Genomic DNA, 10,737 nt, shown 5'->3' with positions numbered 1-10,737 from the left:
TGGCACTTTTGCCACTCCTTGATGCTGAAAAACTCGCCGAGGTCTTGAGCAAATATTTGAGGTTTAACCACACCTGATAAGCAGAAGCAAAGGCAGAAAAGTAGGAGGCAAAAGGCCTCATTAGCCCAGCGCACAGATGCTTTTCAGTTATTACTGTAAAGGACAATTAAAACCCCCATTTCTTTTCCCCTTTTGAGGGAGACACTGACAAAAAGCATCTGGCCAAGAGCTTGCTGTAAGGGTTTGCACATTGATACCAGAACCATGTGGCTCCGGAGCCTTTCGGAGGACAGGCTTTGGAGGAGCTGCTGCTGGCTGCCAGTGGCAGTAAGGGTGTGGAGGGGGAAGGCTGCGGTCCTGGCTCCTTCCCTGTGCGTGGTCCAGCTGCGTCCCCACTGGGGACCAGCCCTTCTGGCTTACCCGGCGCCTCCTCGGCGGCTCTCCGCTGGCCGTGCCGATGCAATCCCGCGCTGGGATCAGCGTAGAGAAGTGGCTCAGAGAGTAACTTTTGTACAGACTTGTGCTTTTCCTGCTCATCAAGCTTTATGCCCCAGAGGGCTGGTTGTTCCTTGCAGTAAACAGGGGCTGCAGTGCTTGGCAGCCTGGAGCCAGCTGCTCTGCCCCAGCCAGCTACCCTCACCAGCAGGTCCAGGGCAGGAACGAGGCACATAACATCGACGGCCAGGGAGCTCAGGGCTGTTAAGAGCAGTTTTCATTGCCATAGCAAAAAGATTTTCTCTCTCCAAGAAACACCTTTAAGAAGGGGAACTTTCCTGAACTCCATGGTAGGGCAAGAACCAGGAGCTGAAAACAGAGCTGGGCACGTTCAGACAAGAAAGAAAGGAGGTGCACGCTTCTAGCAGTGGAGGTGATTAACCACGGGAACAGCTTCCCTGGGGAGGTGATGAATTCGCCATCGCTGCAAGCCCTTAAATCAAGTCTGAGTGTCTCTTGCTAAAAGGCATCTTCTAGCTCAGCCAGAAATTGTCCTTGTTCAAGGAACATGGTGACTAACGAGCATCAGACACCTGGGGACCCAGGCACCCCCTTGTCCTGGCCGTGAGGTTTCACTGAAGGTCTTGGAGCAAGCGATGCTCTGTGAGATGTGTTACCATATAAGTAATGGCAAGGAAAGGAGCTGGGAGACGCCTTGCCTGCCCCGAGCAGGAACGGAAGAGCAGGAAGAAACCCACAGCAGGACACGGGCACAGAAACTGCCTTGGGAATTATTTCTCTAAAGAGACTCGTGCGGGACGGGAGAAGGGAAGGGAGAGCAGCCGGCCCCTGCCCTGGGCTGCGCGCTTGCAGCTGGCATGGCCGGTCCCATAGCTGATGCCTAGAGCCTTGTAACTGCCCTCGTCCTGCGCGGCTTCCCTCTGCCTCCGGCTCCACAGCGCGGTGCGGATGGTGCGGATGGTGCGGATGGTGCGGATGGTGCGGATGTCCATCCGTCCCCCCCGTGCGCTCAGAGGGTGCGCAGGGCCACGTGCCTGCTGCCGTGGGCACCCTCCGAACCTGATGTCATCCCCGGGGGGGGGAGCAGCCAGATGTTTTTCTCTTGAGTCAGGTACAAACAGAGAGGCTGCTGGAGAAAACACCCGCCTCTCGCCGCAGGTCTCGGCAAGCACCGGCTGTGCAATGCCGGCGAGGGGGTTCTGTGCCGTCAGACGTGACCGTGCGTAACCCCTTTTCCCTGGGAGCCCGCCAGCACTGGGGTGGGTCACTGTGGCTTGGTGTCTGTGAAGAAATCAGCCCTCAGAGGGTCTTAACAAAGGCCAGCGTTGGGCGATGGGGGGGGCTCCCTGCAGAGCACGGGGGTCCTCCCCTGGGCCCAGCAGCCCTGCAGGGCATTGCAAACCGGAGCCAAAATTAATAGCAAGGAGAACAGAGACGCGTATCCCCCACGGAGCTTAGCTAATGATCCTGACTCAAACACTGAATTAGTAACGACCTCCTCTTTCTTCCTGCAGACATTAAATACATAGAGATGACGCCAGGCAGAGCCACGTGTCCGGAGCTGCTGCAGGGTTCCCCCAGCCCCTCGGGTACGCCCTTCTCGAGGTCCCCCCAGGGCAACGGCTTCCTGCCCCAAAAAGGGGGACCCAGGGGCAACTACAGCGCCAGCGGCAGCGTGGTTTTCTCGAGCCCACCCGGACCCGCGAGCCCCCACTCGGGCACCTCGAGCTGCGCTGCCTCCCCGACCTGCAGCAAAGCATCCGAGTGCATCGCTGTCCCCCGGCAGTGCACGGCCGGCCAGACGGACAGCATCTCCTACGGTCCGGGGGCTCTCAGCACCTCCCCGGGCTTCGACAATTTGCTGAAGCCCGTGCACGTGGTGAGGGCCCAGCAGAGGAGCAGCTGGGTCTCCCTGCTCTCCACGAGCCCCGGCTCGGACACCAGTTACATCCTTGGAAGGTAAATGCCGCCTTGTGTCCCAGTCTCAGGCTGACGATGGGGATGGAAGGGCCGTGGGGCGGTTACCCCAAGTCCAGCTCTCCAAGACCCCCTTCCTCAGGCTGGGAGTCGATGCTCCGCAGGGCTGGCCCGGTCTCTGGGGTGGGCTGTGCATCGCACCCCGGCTAAACGGCCCCGCTGATCTCCTCCTGCTCTGTCTCCCTCTTGCAGCAGCACCCACTCGCTCCACAACGACGACTCGGACGCTCACCCCTCTGCCTGCCGCTCCGCTGACTGCCCGTCTCCTGCCAGCTCCCTGGGCAGCCCCTGCCCACCTTCCCCGAGCATCAGGTCTTACTCGGGAGAAGCTTTTGGCCTGAGTCCCCAGCAGCCCAGAGCAGCCTGCTCCACCAAAGCCAACACCTCCCTGTCCCAGAAGGGACAGGCCAGCAGCTGCCCCCCCTCCATCCTCAACTCCGCAGCCGACATCCCAGTACTGCTGGTGAACGGGTGCCTGGAACAAGGAGATGCATCTTCCAGGCTGGCCAAAGCCCCCCAAGCCTCTCTCAAGCAGACCCCCCCTCCCAGCTGCAGCCCAGCCTCAAGGCTCGGTAGCCTGAACAACGCGCTGTCGGCACCAGCGCTCTCCTGCGTCTCGGACAGTAAGTCACCTCCCTGCCATAGGGCAGGTTGGGGGGGGGGGGGAAGGAGCTGTAGACCCCAACAGTTGCCAGGAAAGGGGGGCAAACGCCATTTCCTACTCTGGTTTGTCTGTGGGTTATAGACGTGAAGGACAGGAGGTCCTTGCTGGAGCTGGAGACCCTCGCCGTCTCTGCACAGCGTTGCAGGGCTCTGCGGTGGTCTCCAGGTCTTTGCTTGATGACCCTGCGTTAGCCATGGTGTTTGGCCCACCAGGGCCCCGGGGCACGTGCCGAGCAGCCAGAAACGCTCTGGTCCCCTCAAGGAGACGCAGATACGCTTATTTATAGCACCTGAGAGTGAGAACCATAATTCTGTCATTTTGTACTTGTTTGTGGGCCCAGAACGGGTGGGGAGGAGGGGTTAGGGTTCCAGTTTGCTCTGGAGGACATCTAAAGATACCCGAGTTTATAAGGTCCCTCATTCAAGGGTAAACAATAGGGCTATTGTTCTCTGGAGGAGATTAGCAGAGGCAGCTCTTGGGGCAGAGGGTTTTAATTGGGATTCTTATGGGAATAGCAGGAGAGCTTTGTGGGTCAGGTCCTCAGCTGCTGTAAATCCCCATGGTCCAGTGGACTTGTGCAGGGTTGGGCAGACTGGCACTGCTGGGGAATTCCATGTGCTGCCTCTCTGCGCTCCATCGCAGCCTGCCAAGAGAGATAATTACGTGGAGAATGAGTTATTCTGAGGAGTAGGAAGGAAGCTCTGTTCAAAAGGACTGAAAAAAAACTTCAACCCTGGCCAGCCTGAAAAAGAAGTATCTTCGCTAGGGCTCTGTCCTGCTCAGTGATGTCTGCTGTGAAGGTCTTCCAGGTCCCTCGCTGGCCTTGATGCCCTAAGATCTCTTGCAGGTCCCCTCAGGGCTGGGCAGCCGACCATGAAGTTTGTGATGGACACATCGAAATACTGGTTCAAGCCGAGCATAACCAGGGACCAAGGTAAGGCAGCAAGCATCTCTGCTGGGATAACCCATCTCAGACTTGCTGGAGTTTGCCTCCCCGCAGCACCTCAGTCCAGCTTTTGCCCGTGCTGAGCTCCTGTGGGGACTCAGTGACGGCAATTCAAAGCACACTGGGGGCTGGCGGGCATGGAGAGACCCTCTCACAGGTCTAGGGGGAAGGCTCAGAAACACGGGCTGTGCCACGGCCCCTCTGGCCCCGCTTCGAGTCCAGCAAAGCTGCTCCTGCCTCTCACTGTGCTGCTGCTCGTCATGGCCGGGGCAGGGGCTGACTCTGCCCTGGGGGCTGCAGGGACCCGTGGGACCGAGCCGGGGCCCCTCAGTCTGCAGAGGCACTGCAGTCGGTACCCGCACAAGGGACGTGCGCGTCCTCAGCAAACGCTCCTGAGTATTTCTCGCTGCTGCCAAGGAACAACTCCCCGCGAGAGCATCGGCCGGATGCAAAATGCAATGCGGGGAGGTTCCACCTGTTTTGCTTGGCTGAGCCTCTGCCTGTGCTTTGACAGCAATCCAGCTGCTGAAGGACAAGGAGCCAGGCACGTTCGTTGTGCGGGACAGCACGTCATACCGGGGGTCTTTTGGACTGGCAATGAAGGTTCCCGTCTCTCCATCCGCCAGCCAGACAGGTACAGGGACTCGCTCGGAAAGGTGGGGTTTGTTTCAAGGATTTAACTGAAAGCAGGCAAACTAAAAGCAAGCTGAGAAGCCGCAGGACTGGTTGTGTGATTGATGCTGGCAGCGGGGTCTGTGCGCACCCATCGCAGCCCTGCACAGGGGCTGGCACCATGCTCGCTGTGCAGAGCAGAAGCTCCGGTGGATGCCCTGGGATGGGGCCCCGGGGTGGGCAGGGGAGGGCAGGGGCAAACCAAGGGCGCTTGTGCCGGTGCTGACGCTGTCTTCCGTCCCGTTTACAGGCGATGAGAGCAGTGACCTCGTCCGGCACTTCCTCATCGAGTCGTCTGCCAAAGGGGTCCATCTGAAAGGAGCCAGCGAGGAGCTGTATTTCGGTAAGGACGGTGCCGTTGCCCACAGCAGCCCTGGCAGCCCCAGGAGCTGTTTCCAAAAGGCCCCTCGAAGCACGGGCCAGGACCCTGCAGTGAGTGTGTCGGCCCGGGGGCCCTCCAGCCCCCGGCTCCTGCCCTCAATTCTCTGCCAGTGAGACTGTGGTAGTAGTCTCCAAAGCAGGAACACGGGGTGGGGGTCAGAAAACCCACGTTTGTCGCTGTGAGGCCCCAAATAGTCCAGCTTAGCCCCCCCTTCCCTCCCCCTGAGCTCCCTGGGACACTGTTGCGGGACCAGAGGCGCGTGGATGGGAGGTGTCAGACCTGCAGAGCCCCCCCGACTCATGGTTCTGTGTTGCAGGGAGCCTCTCTGCCTTCGTGTACCAGCACGCCATCACCCCGCTGGCACTGCCCTGCAAGCTGAGCATCCCCACCCGAGGTAGGTGTCCGGGGCAGCAGAGATGCTCCGAGCGGTCCCTCCTGCCGGTCTGGGGAGGTGGGCACGGTCCTGCAGTGAGGAGGGGGCTGAACCACCCGGGTGCCCCTGCAACGGGGCTGATTGCCCTGGCTGTAGGTGGAGGAGAGACCTGCAAGAGGTGACCTGAGTACGAAACGGTGGTGACTTGCTTCTGCTGGGGATGGAGGGTGGTCAGCAAAGCTGCGGGGAGCAGGAGACCACTGAGGGTGGGCAAGGAAAGGAGGGGTGGGGAGATCAGGGATGAACAGAGCAAGGAGAGGGAGATGGAGGACAATTAAATTAATTACCGCAATTTAAGCGGTCCTGGGCCTTTGGGCCTCTTGTGAGATAAGGAATCACCACCCACTGCAAAGGGGTGACCCAGAGCAGCCTGAACTGTGCCATCAGTGCCTCCTGCTTGTTGTTTGTGCAGATCTTGCTGATGGAGAAGATAGCCCTGACTGCGCTCAAGAATCCACGCTATCCCTCCTGAAGAAAACTGCTGGTGAGGAAAGGAGCAGGCTGCTGTCACCAGGGGACAGTCGAGCTGGCAATAGCTAGAGCTCTGGGCATGCCTCCATGCTTTGGGCTTTAGTCCTTACCTATCAAATGCCAGGCTCTATTTTTTTATGCCATCCATTGGGACACCATTCGCAGCAGAAGCTGAAAAGCCGGTGCGGTCTTTGAAGCTGTGCAAAGCTGCAGGTCACCCCAGTGCATCTGTGGGTGCCAGTGCAATGTCCCCCTCCTGGCTTTATCACCAGGCTGGAGGTACCTGCAGGTTTTCTTCGCATCCTCAGATCATGGGCCTGCAAAGGAACCTGATATTTTTAAAGAAAGGAGACTTTTGGTCCTCACGATGGTGAAGTAAAGCTTGAAAAGACACAGTTCTTGAGGTCACAAGGCTGATAAAAGACCCACACTTATAAATAGTCCCTGATTTTTAAGCCTCTCTCCTGATTGGCTTCAATCAGTGGTGAACTGGTGGGTACTGAACATCTGGGGTTTCTAGGAGAGGGATGGGGCGGTCGGGGGCTGGTTAAATTGCTGAGGGACCTTAAGGGAGACGCGTGGAAACGGCACAGCAGGACAGGGAAGGGTCTTTGCTTCTCTTCCGCACCTGGGTGCCCCCAGCCTGGTGCAGCGGTGGGTGGGCTCCAGGTGAGAGCAGAGAGTGATGGGTGGGAAACCGCACAGAGGGTCACGGCGCAGTCAGGGGAGTCGGGAACTGCTTTGTTTTGCTGGAAATTCTGAAAAATAAGTTGGCAAGCTGAAAAGTTTAGTTTGACCCAGAACAGGCCTTTAAACAGCTCAATCAGCCTGAAATGTCATGTTTTAGGTTGGCCTTCAGCCGTTAGTTGGCTTGGGGTATTTCTGCTTTTCATTAAAGGAAATATGCAATAAACAGAAAAAAAAATCAAAATGTGACATTTAGAAACCGGAAATTAAATACTTTGACTTTAAAACAATTAGTGCAAAGAATTAAAGTAAACCAAAATAAATTTGTGAAGAATTTCTGAGTCACCAAGTCTTTAATTTCCGTCCGAACAAATCTGACCTACGTACGTGCGTCCGGTCCTGCAGGATGATGCCTGGGACCTGGCCCTGGACCCTGCCCTGCTGTGCTCGGTGCTGTACATGCTCAGCGCAGCGAGACGCCGGCGTGCTGCGTGCCCCGTGCTGAGCCGGGCTCTGTGCTGTCCTTGCAGTGTGCAACGTCTTGTACCTCAACTCGGTGAGCATGGAGACGCTCACAGGAGCACCGGCCATCCAGAAAGCCATCTCCTCCACCTTCGAGCTGGAGACGCTGCCCACACCCACCCTCGTCCACTTCAGAGTGACGGAGCAGGGAGTCACGCTGACGGACATCCAGAGGAAGTAAGAGCCGCTGGGGTCGGTCAGGACGGGGCTGGGGGGCTGCTGCCGCGGCCAGGGGCTCACCAGCGGCAAGGTGCAGGGGAGAGCGAAACGGCTGATGGAAACGCAGCTCGCCCGTGACCGCCCGGCTCTCTTGCTGCCTCTCAGCCTGCCAACGTGCTGATCTGCAGCACGTCGAGAAAAACTGGCCTGCTAGGACAAACCCGTGTTGCAATCCAGGGATGGACTTGACCCCTTCTGTTACAGCACAGGACGTGATGCTGCTTTACGTGAAGTTAGTGGCAACATCTCAAGAGTGGGAGGCAGGAGCCGGCCGAACCCAAGCGCTGCCTGCGCTTCGCCAGCTGCCTGCCTGGAGGCAGCCCCGGGGAGCGGGACCCCCACTCCTGCCGTCCCCCACACCCCCCATTCCCCAGCAGCCACAACAGTTCGAGCAAGGCTTGAATTTGCAAATGCCTGTTTCTCCCACCGGCTCTGCCGGGGCACTTTCCTCCTGTAATGCCACGCTCTCCTCCTCCCCCCCACAGGGTGTTTTTCAGGCGACACTACCCCTTGGCTGCCATCAGGTTTTGCGGGATGGATCCTGAGAACAGAAAGTGAGTTATCGGCCGCTTTGGGGGCTGAGGGCGTCTGTGCTGGTCGGAGCCACCGCGCCGTGCTCCCTTCCCTGCGGTTCCCAGCACAGCTCCGCTGCTCCTGTGTCTGCACTGCTTAAAATCCCAAATCCCAACCATCAGCTGTGCAGCCCCTGCCCCGGGCTTAAGACGCTGTGTTTAGCTAAATATACACCTTGACTTTGCAGCTGATGGAATGAGTTAATAATCAGTCTTTGAGCAAATCCAATTCTGTTCTTCCCTCAGGTGGCAGAAGTACTGCAAGTCCTCAAGGTAAGAGCTGCGTGGGGACCTCCGGGTGGAAACCTGGGGGGGAGATGCTGCTTTGGCCCAGCCTTGCCTCTCCAGCGGGTGCATTGCAAAGCTTTGCAGAGCAGCAAAGAATCAAAGCTTTAAAAATGAAGAGGGGGTGTGCTAAAAGTTAACATGGTGGCAGGATGAGACGTGGGACAGATGGGTGAAACTACGCGGGGGGTTGCTCTGCGGGTTTTGAGGAGAGGCTTGGCTAAGCCCAATTCTCTGCATCCCCTCGTGTAGAAAGACCCCATCCAAATCTGTCAGCCTTCCCAGTGACTCGCTTGCTCTGGGCTCAGGAAGTGAGTTTATATCTGGCTCTACCTTGCACTCAAGAAACTTTTCACAGCTGGGGAAGCCTTGCCAGAAACACTTCTGCCGGCTGTTTTGCTTCCAAGTAAACGTGATTGGGGAGCAGGCCAAGGTGGAATTGCTGGAACCAGGACTTTGCTTTGTGGCTGGGGCTAGTTTAAGCGTATTCCTTTGGATTCCTGGATGCAAACTGATTAAGTCTCTCTCCTTTTTCAAAGAATCTTTGGGTTCGTGGCCAAAAGCCAGACAGATTCGGAGAACCTCTGTCACCTGTTTGCAGAGTACGACACTGTGCAGCCAGCGTCGCTTGTCATCGACCTTCTCTGCAAGTTCCTGCCAGGCCCGTAGAGGACAGAAACCCCGGGACGGCTCAGGGTTGGCAGCTGCCCACACGCTGCCGAGCTTTTACTGCTCACCTTTTCCTGCTTCTGGGTTGCATTTTGGCAACAGCTTGTATTTATATTTTTTTGTTATGTACCATCATGTCGAGTCTCAGTTAAAGATTTTATGCTCTGGTGGGATGAGATGTTCCTCTGAGACCCTCCGCGGGGCATCACGGGGGCAGCGCTCGCCGTGATGGCCGGCACAGGAGGGCTGCCCACAGGGAGCTGTGTCGGGCTGGGAGCGGAGCTGCGGGACGGGAGCTGCGCTCACCGTACGGAACCGCCACCTCCCTCACCTGGCAAGCACCGTTCGCTTTGCTCTAGAGGACTGAGATACTCCAGCTGAGATTTGTACCGGCAGCAGGGGATACCTGCGCTTGGCATGTCCAAGCCAAGGCATGTTTGGTGGAGCTGAGCTCCCACCTTTGGGGACTCAGCCCTACAACACCCCCAATGCCACGGGAGGGGAGGTCTGGTGCAGGCGGGGGGGGGGACTCACCTCCCTGAGGATAGACCAGCATCAGGAGGCAGTTTAGCAAATCAGAGCGTATAAAATCACTAGGCCCTGCTGAAAAATCCTGCTTTCCTCAAAGAGCAAGAAGCATCGAAAGGCAGAAATGTCAGAGCAGCGTACTTTTGCCTGGTGCTGGTAAATTCTCCTGCCCTTTTTTGCAAAGTGGGGTTACAGGCTAGCTCAACCTCCAGGCATCACAGCAAGCTGAGAAATAAATGTTGACATTTTCATGACAGTAAAACATTGGGTTTTTGGAAATGACTTGCATGAATTTGGGCCAGATCCTCAGATGACGTAAATTGGCGCAGCCTTGTGGAAGTCAGTGCTGCCATGATTTACACCAGCTGAAGATTCATCTCTTGCTGTAATCTCAGGGTGGAATAGAGCGGCTCCGAGTCCGCCATACAGTTGTCTCCCTTAGCACTTGCTTATCTGGTGCCTGTACGTTGTTTTAATTTTGGACCCCGTGCTAACAAACCCTGCTAAGGGGTATTTTCAATAAAGCAGTGCATCATTTATCTTGCCACAAACACTGCAGAGATGTTAGCAACTGAAATACATTACTCTGCTCTCTTAAACTGCCAAGCATTTGCAGGCATTGCACATAAAGAAAAAGTCACTCTTCTCCAGCCAGGCTGTGAAACGGCATCCGGCTGCAACAGCTCTTTGGCAACGATAAAAACAGATATTGGAGTTACTTGCGAGGGGCGGGGGGGAGTGCTCGGCTCCAGGACGAGAAACTAATGGGTTTGTGTCCCCCCTCGAGTCTGCCTGCCCTAAGCTCTGCTCAGCCAAAACCCAGCACCCAGCTTGGGGGGAGACTGTGACCCCGCGGGCTCCGCACGTCTCTGCCGTCCCATCGTGCTGCGAAGGCCGGGGAACGCGGCGGACCGAGGTCACGGGCAGCTCGGGGGGACGCGGCTCAGCCCCGGCACCTCGGGCTTGTGCACCCCCGGCCTCGCAGGGACCCCCGGCCCTCCCCTCGGGGTGCGCAGGATGCGACCCGCTGCAGTGCGGGCTGCAGCCGGCAAGGGTCCCCAGCACGACACCGTCCATCCCTGCCTGCGCCCTGCCCGTCTGCTGGGAGCCATAAATAAGGGCAGAGCCGCCGATGCGCGTAGAGCTGTTTTCATCGAGCAACACTTAATTAGCGCTGTGCAGGGTGCGGGCCCCCGGCCCCGTTACCGCACTGCTCTTCAGGCTGCAGCCGTAAGCACAAGGGGAATGTGAAAA

The 10,737-nt window shown here is 57.5% G+C and overlaps 1 protein-coding gene across 1 annotated transcript; it reads left to right on the top strand.

Moving 5' to 3' along the window:
• The first annotated feature begins 1,487 nt into the window (after positions 1-1,487).
• TNS4 (tensin 4) lies at positions 1,488-10,034 on the top strand. Its single transcript, XM_075036531.1, has 11 exons — positions 1,488-2,415; positions 2,626-3,056; positions 3,945-4,031; positions 4,558-4,677; positions 4,966-5,058; positions 5,414-5,491; positions 5,943-6,014; positions 7,219-7,387; positions 7,915-7,983; positions 8,248-8,274; positions 8,826-10,034. The coding sequence occupies exons 1-11, from the start codon at positions 1,988-1,990 to the stop codon at positions 8,953-8,955; spliced, it is 1,704 nt and encodes a 567-aa protein (XP_074892632.1). The 5' UTR covers positions 1,488-1,987; the 3' UTR covers positions 8,956-10,034.
• Positions 10,035-10,737: the final 703 nt, after the last annotated feature.

The sequence above is a fragment of the Buteo buteo genome, chromosome 9 (assembly GCF_964188355.1).
Source record: "Buteo buteo chromosome 9, bButBut1.hap1.1, whole genome shotgun sequence".
Taxonomy (NCBI): domain Eukaryota; kingdom Metazoa; phylum Chordata; class Aves; order Accipitriformes; family Accipitridae; genus Buteo; species Buteo buteo.
Note: the sequence above shows the minus strand (reverse complement) of the source record. Positions and strands in the feature narration are given on the sequence as shown.

Excerpts from the sequence above, each read along its gene's own strand:
- TNS4 (XM_075036531.1), top strand. The coding sequence starts at position 1,988 with ATGACGCCAGGCAGAGCCACGTGTCCGGAGCTGCTGCAGGGTTCCCCC. Across the intron at positions 7,984-8,247 it reads ATGGATCCTGAGAACAGAAA|GTGGCAGAAGTACTGCAAGT; the intron begins GTGAGTTATCGG and ends TTCTTCCCTCAG. Across the intron at positions 8,275-8,825 it reads AAGTACTGCAAGTCCTCAAG|AATCTTTGGGTTCGTGGCCA; the intron begins GTAAGAGCTGCG and ends CCTTTTTCAAAG.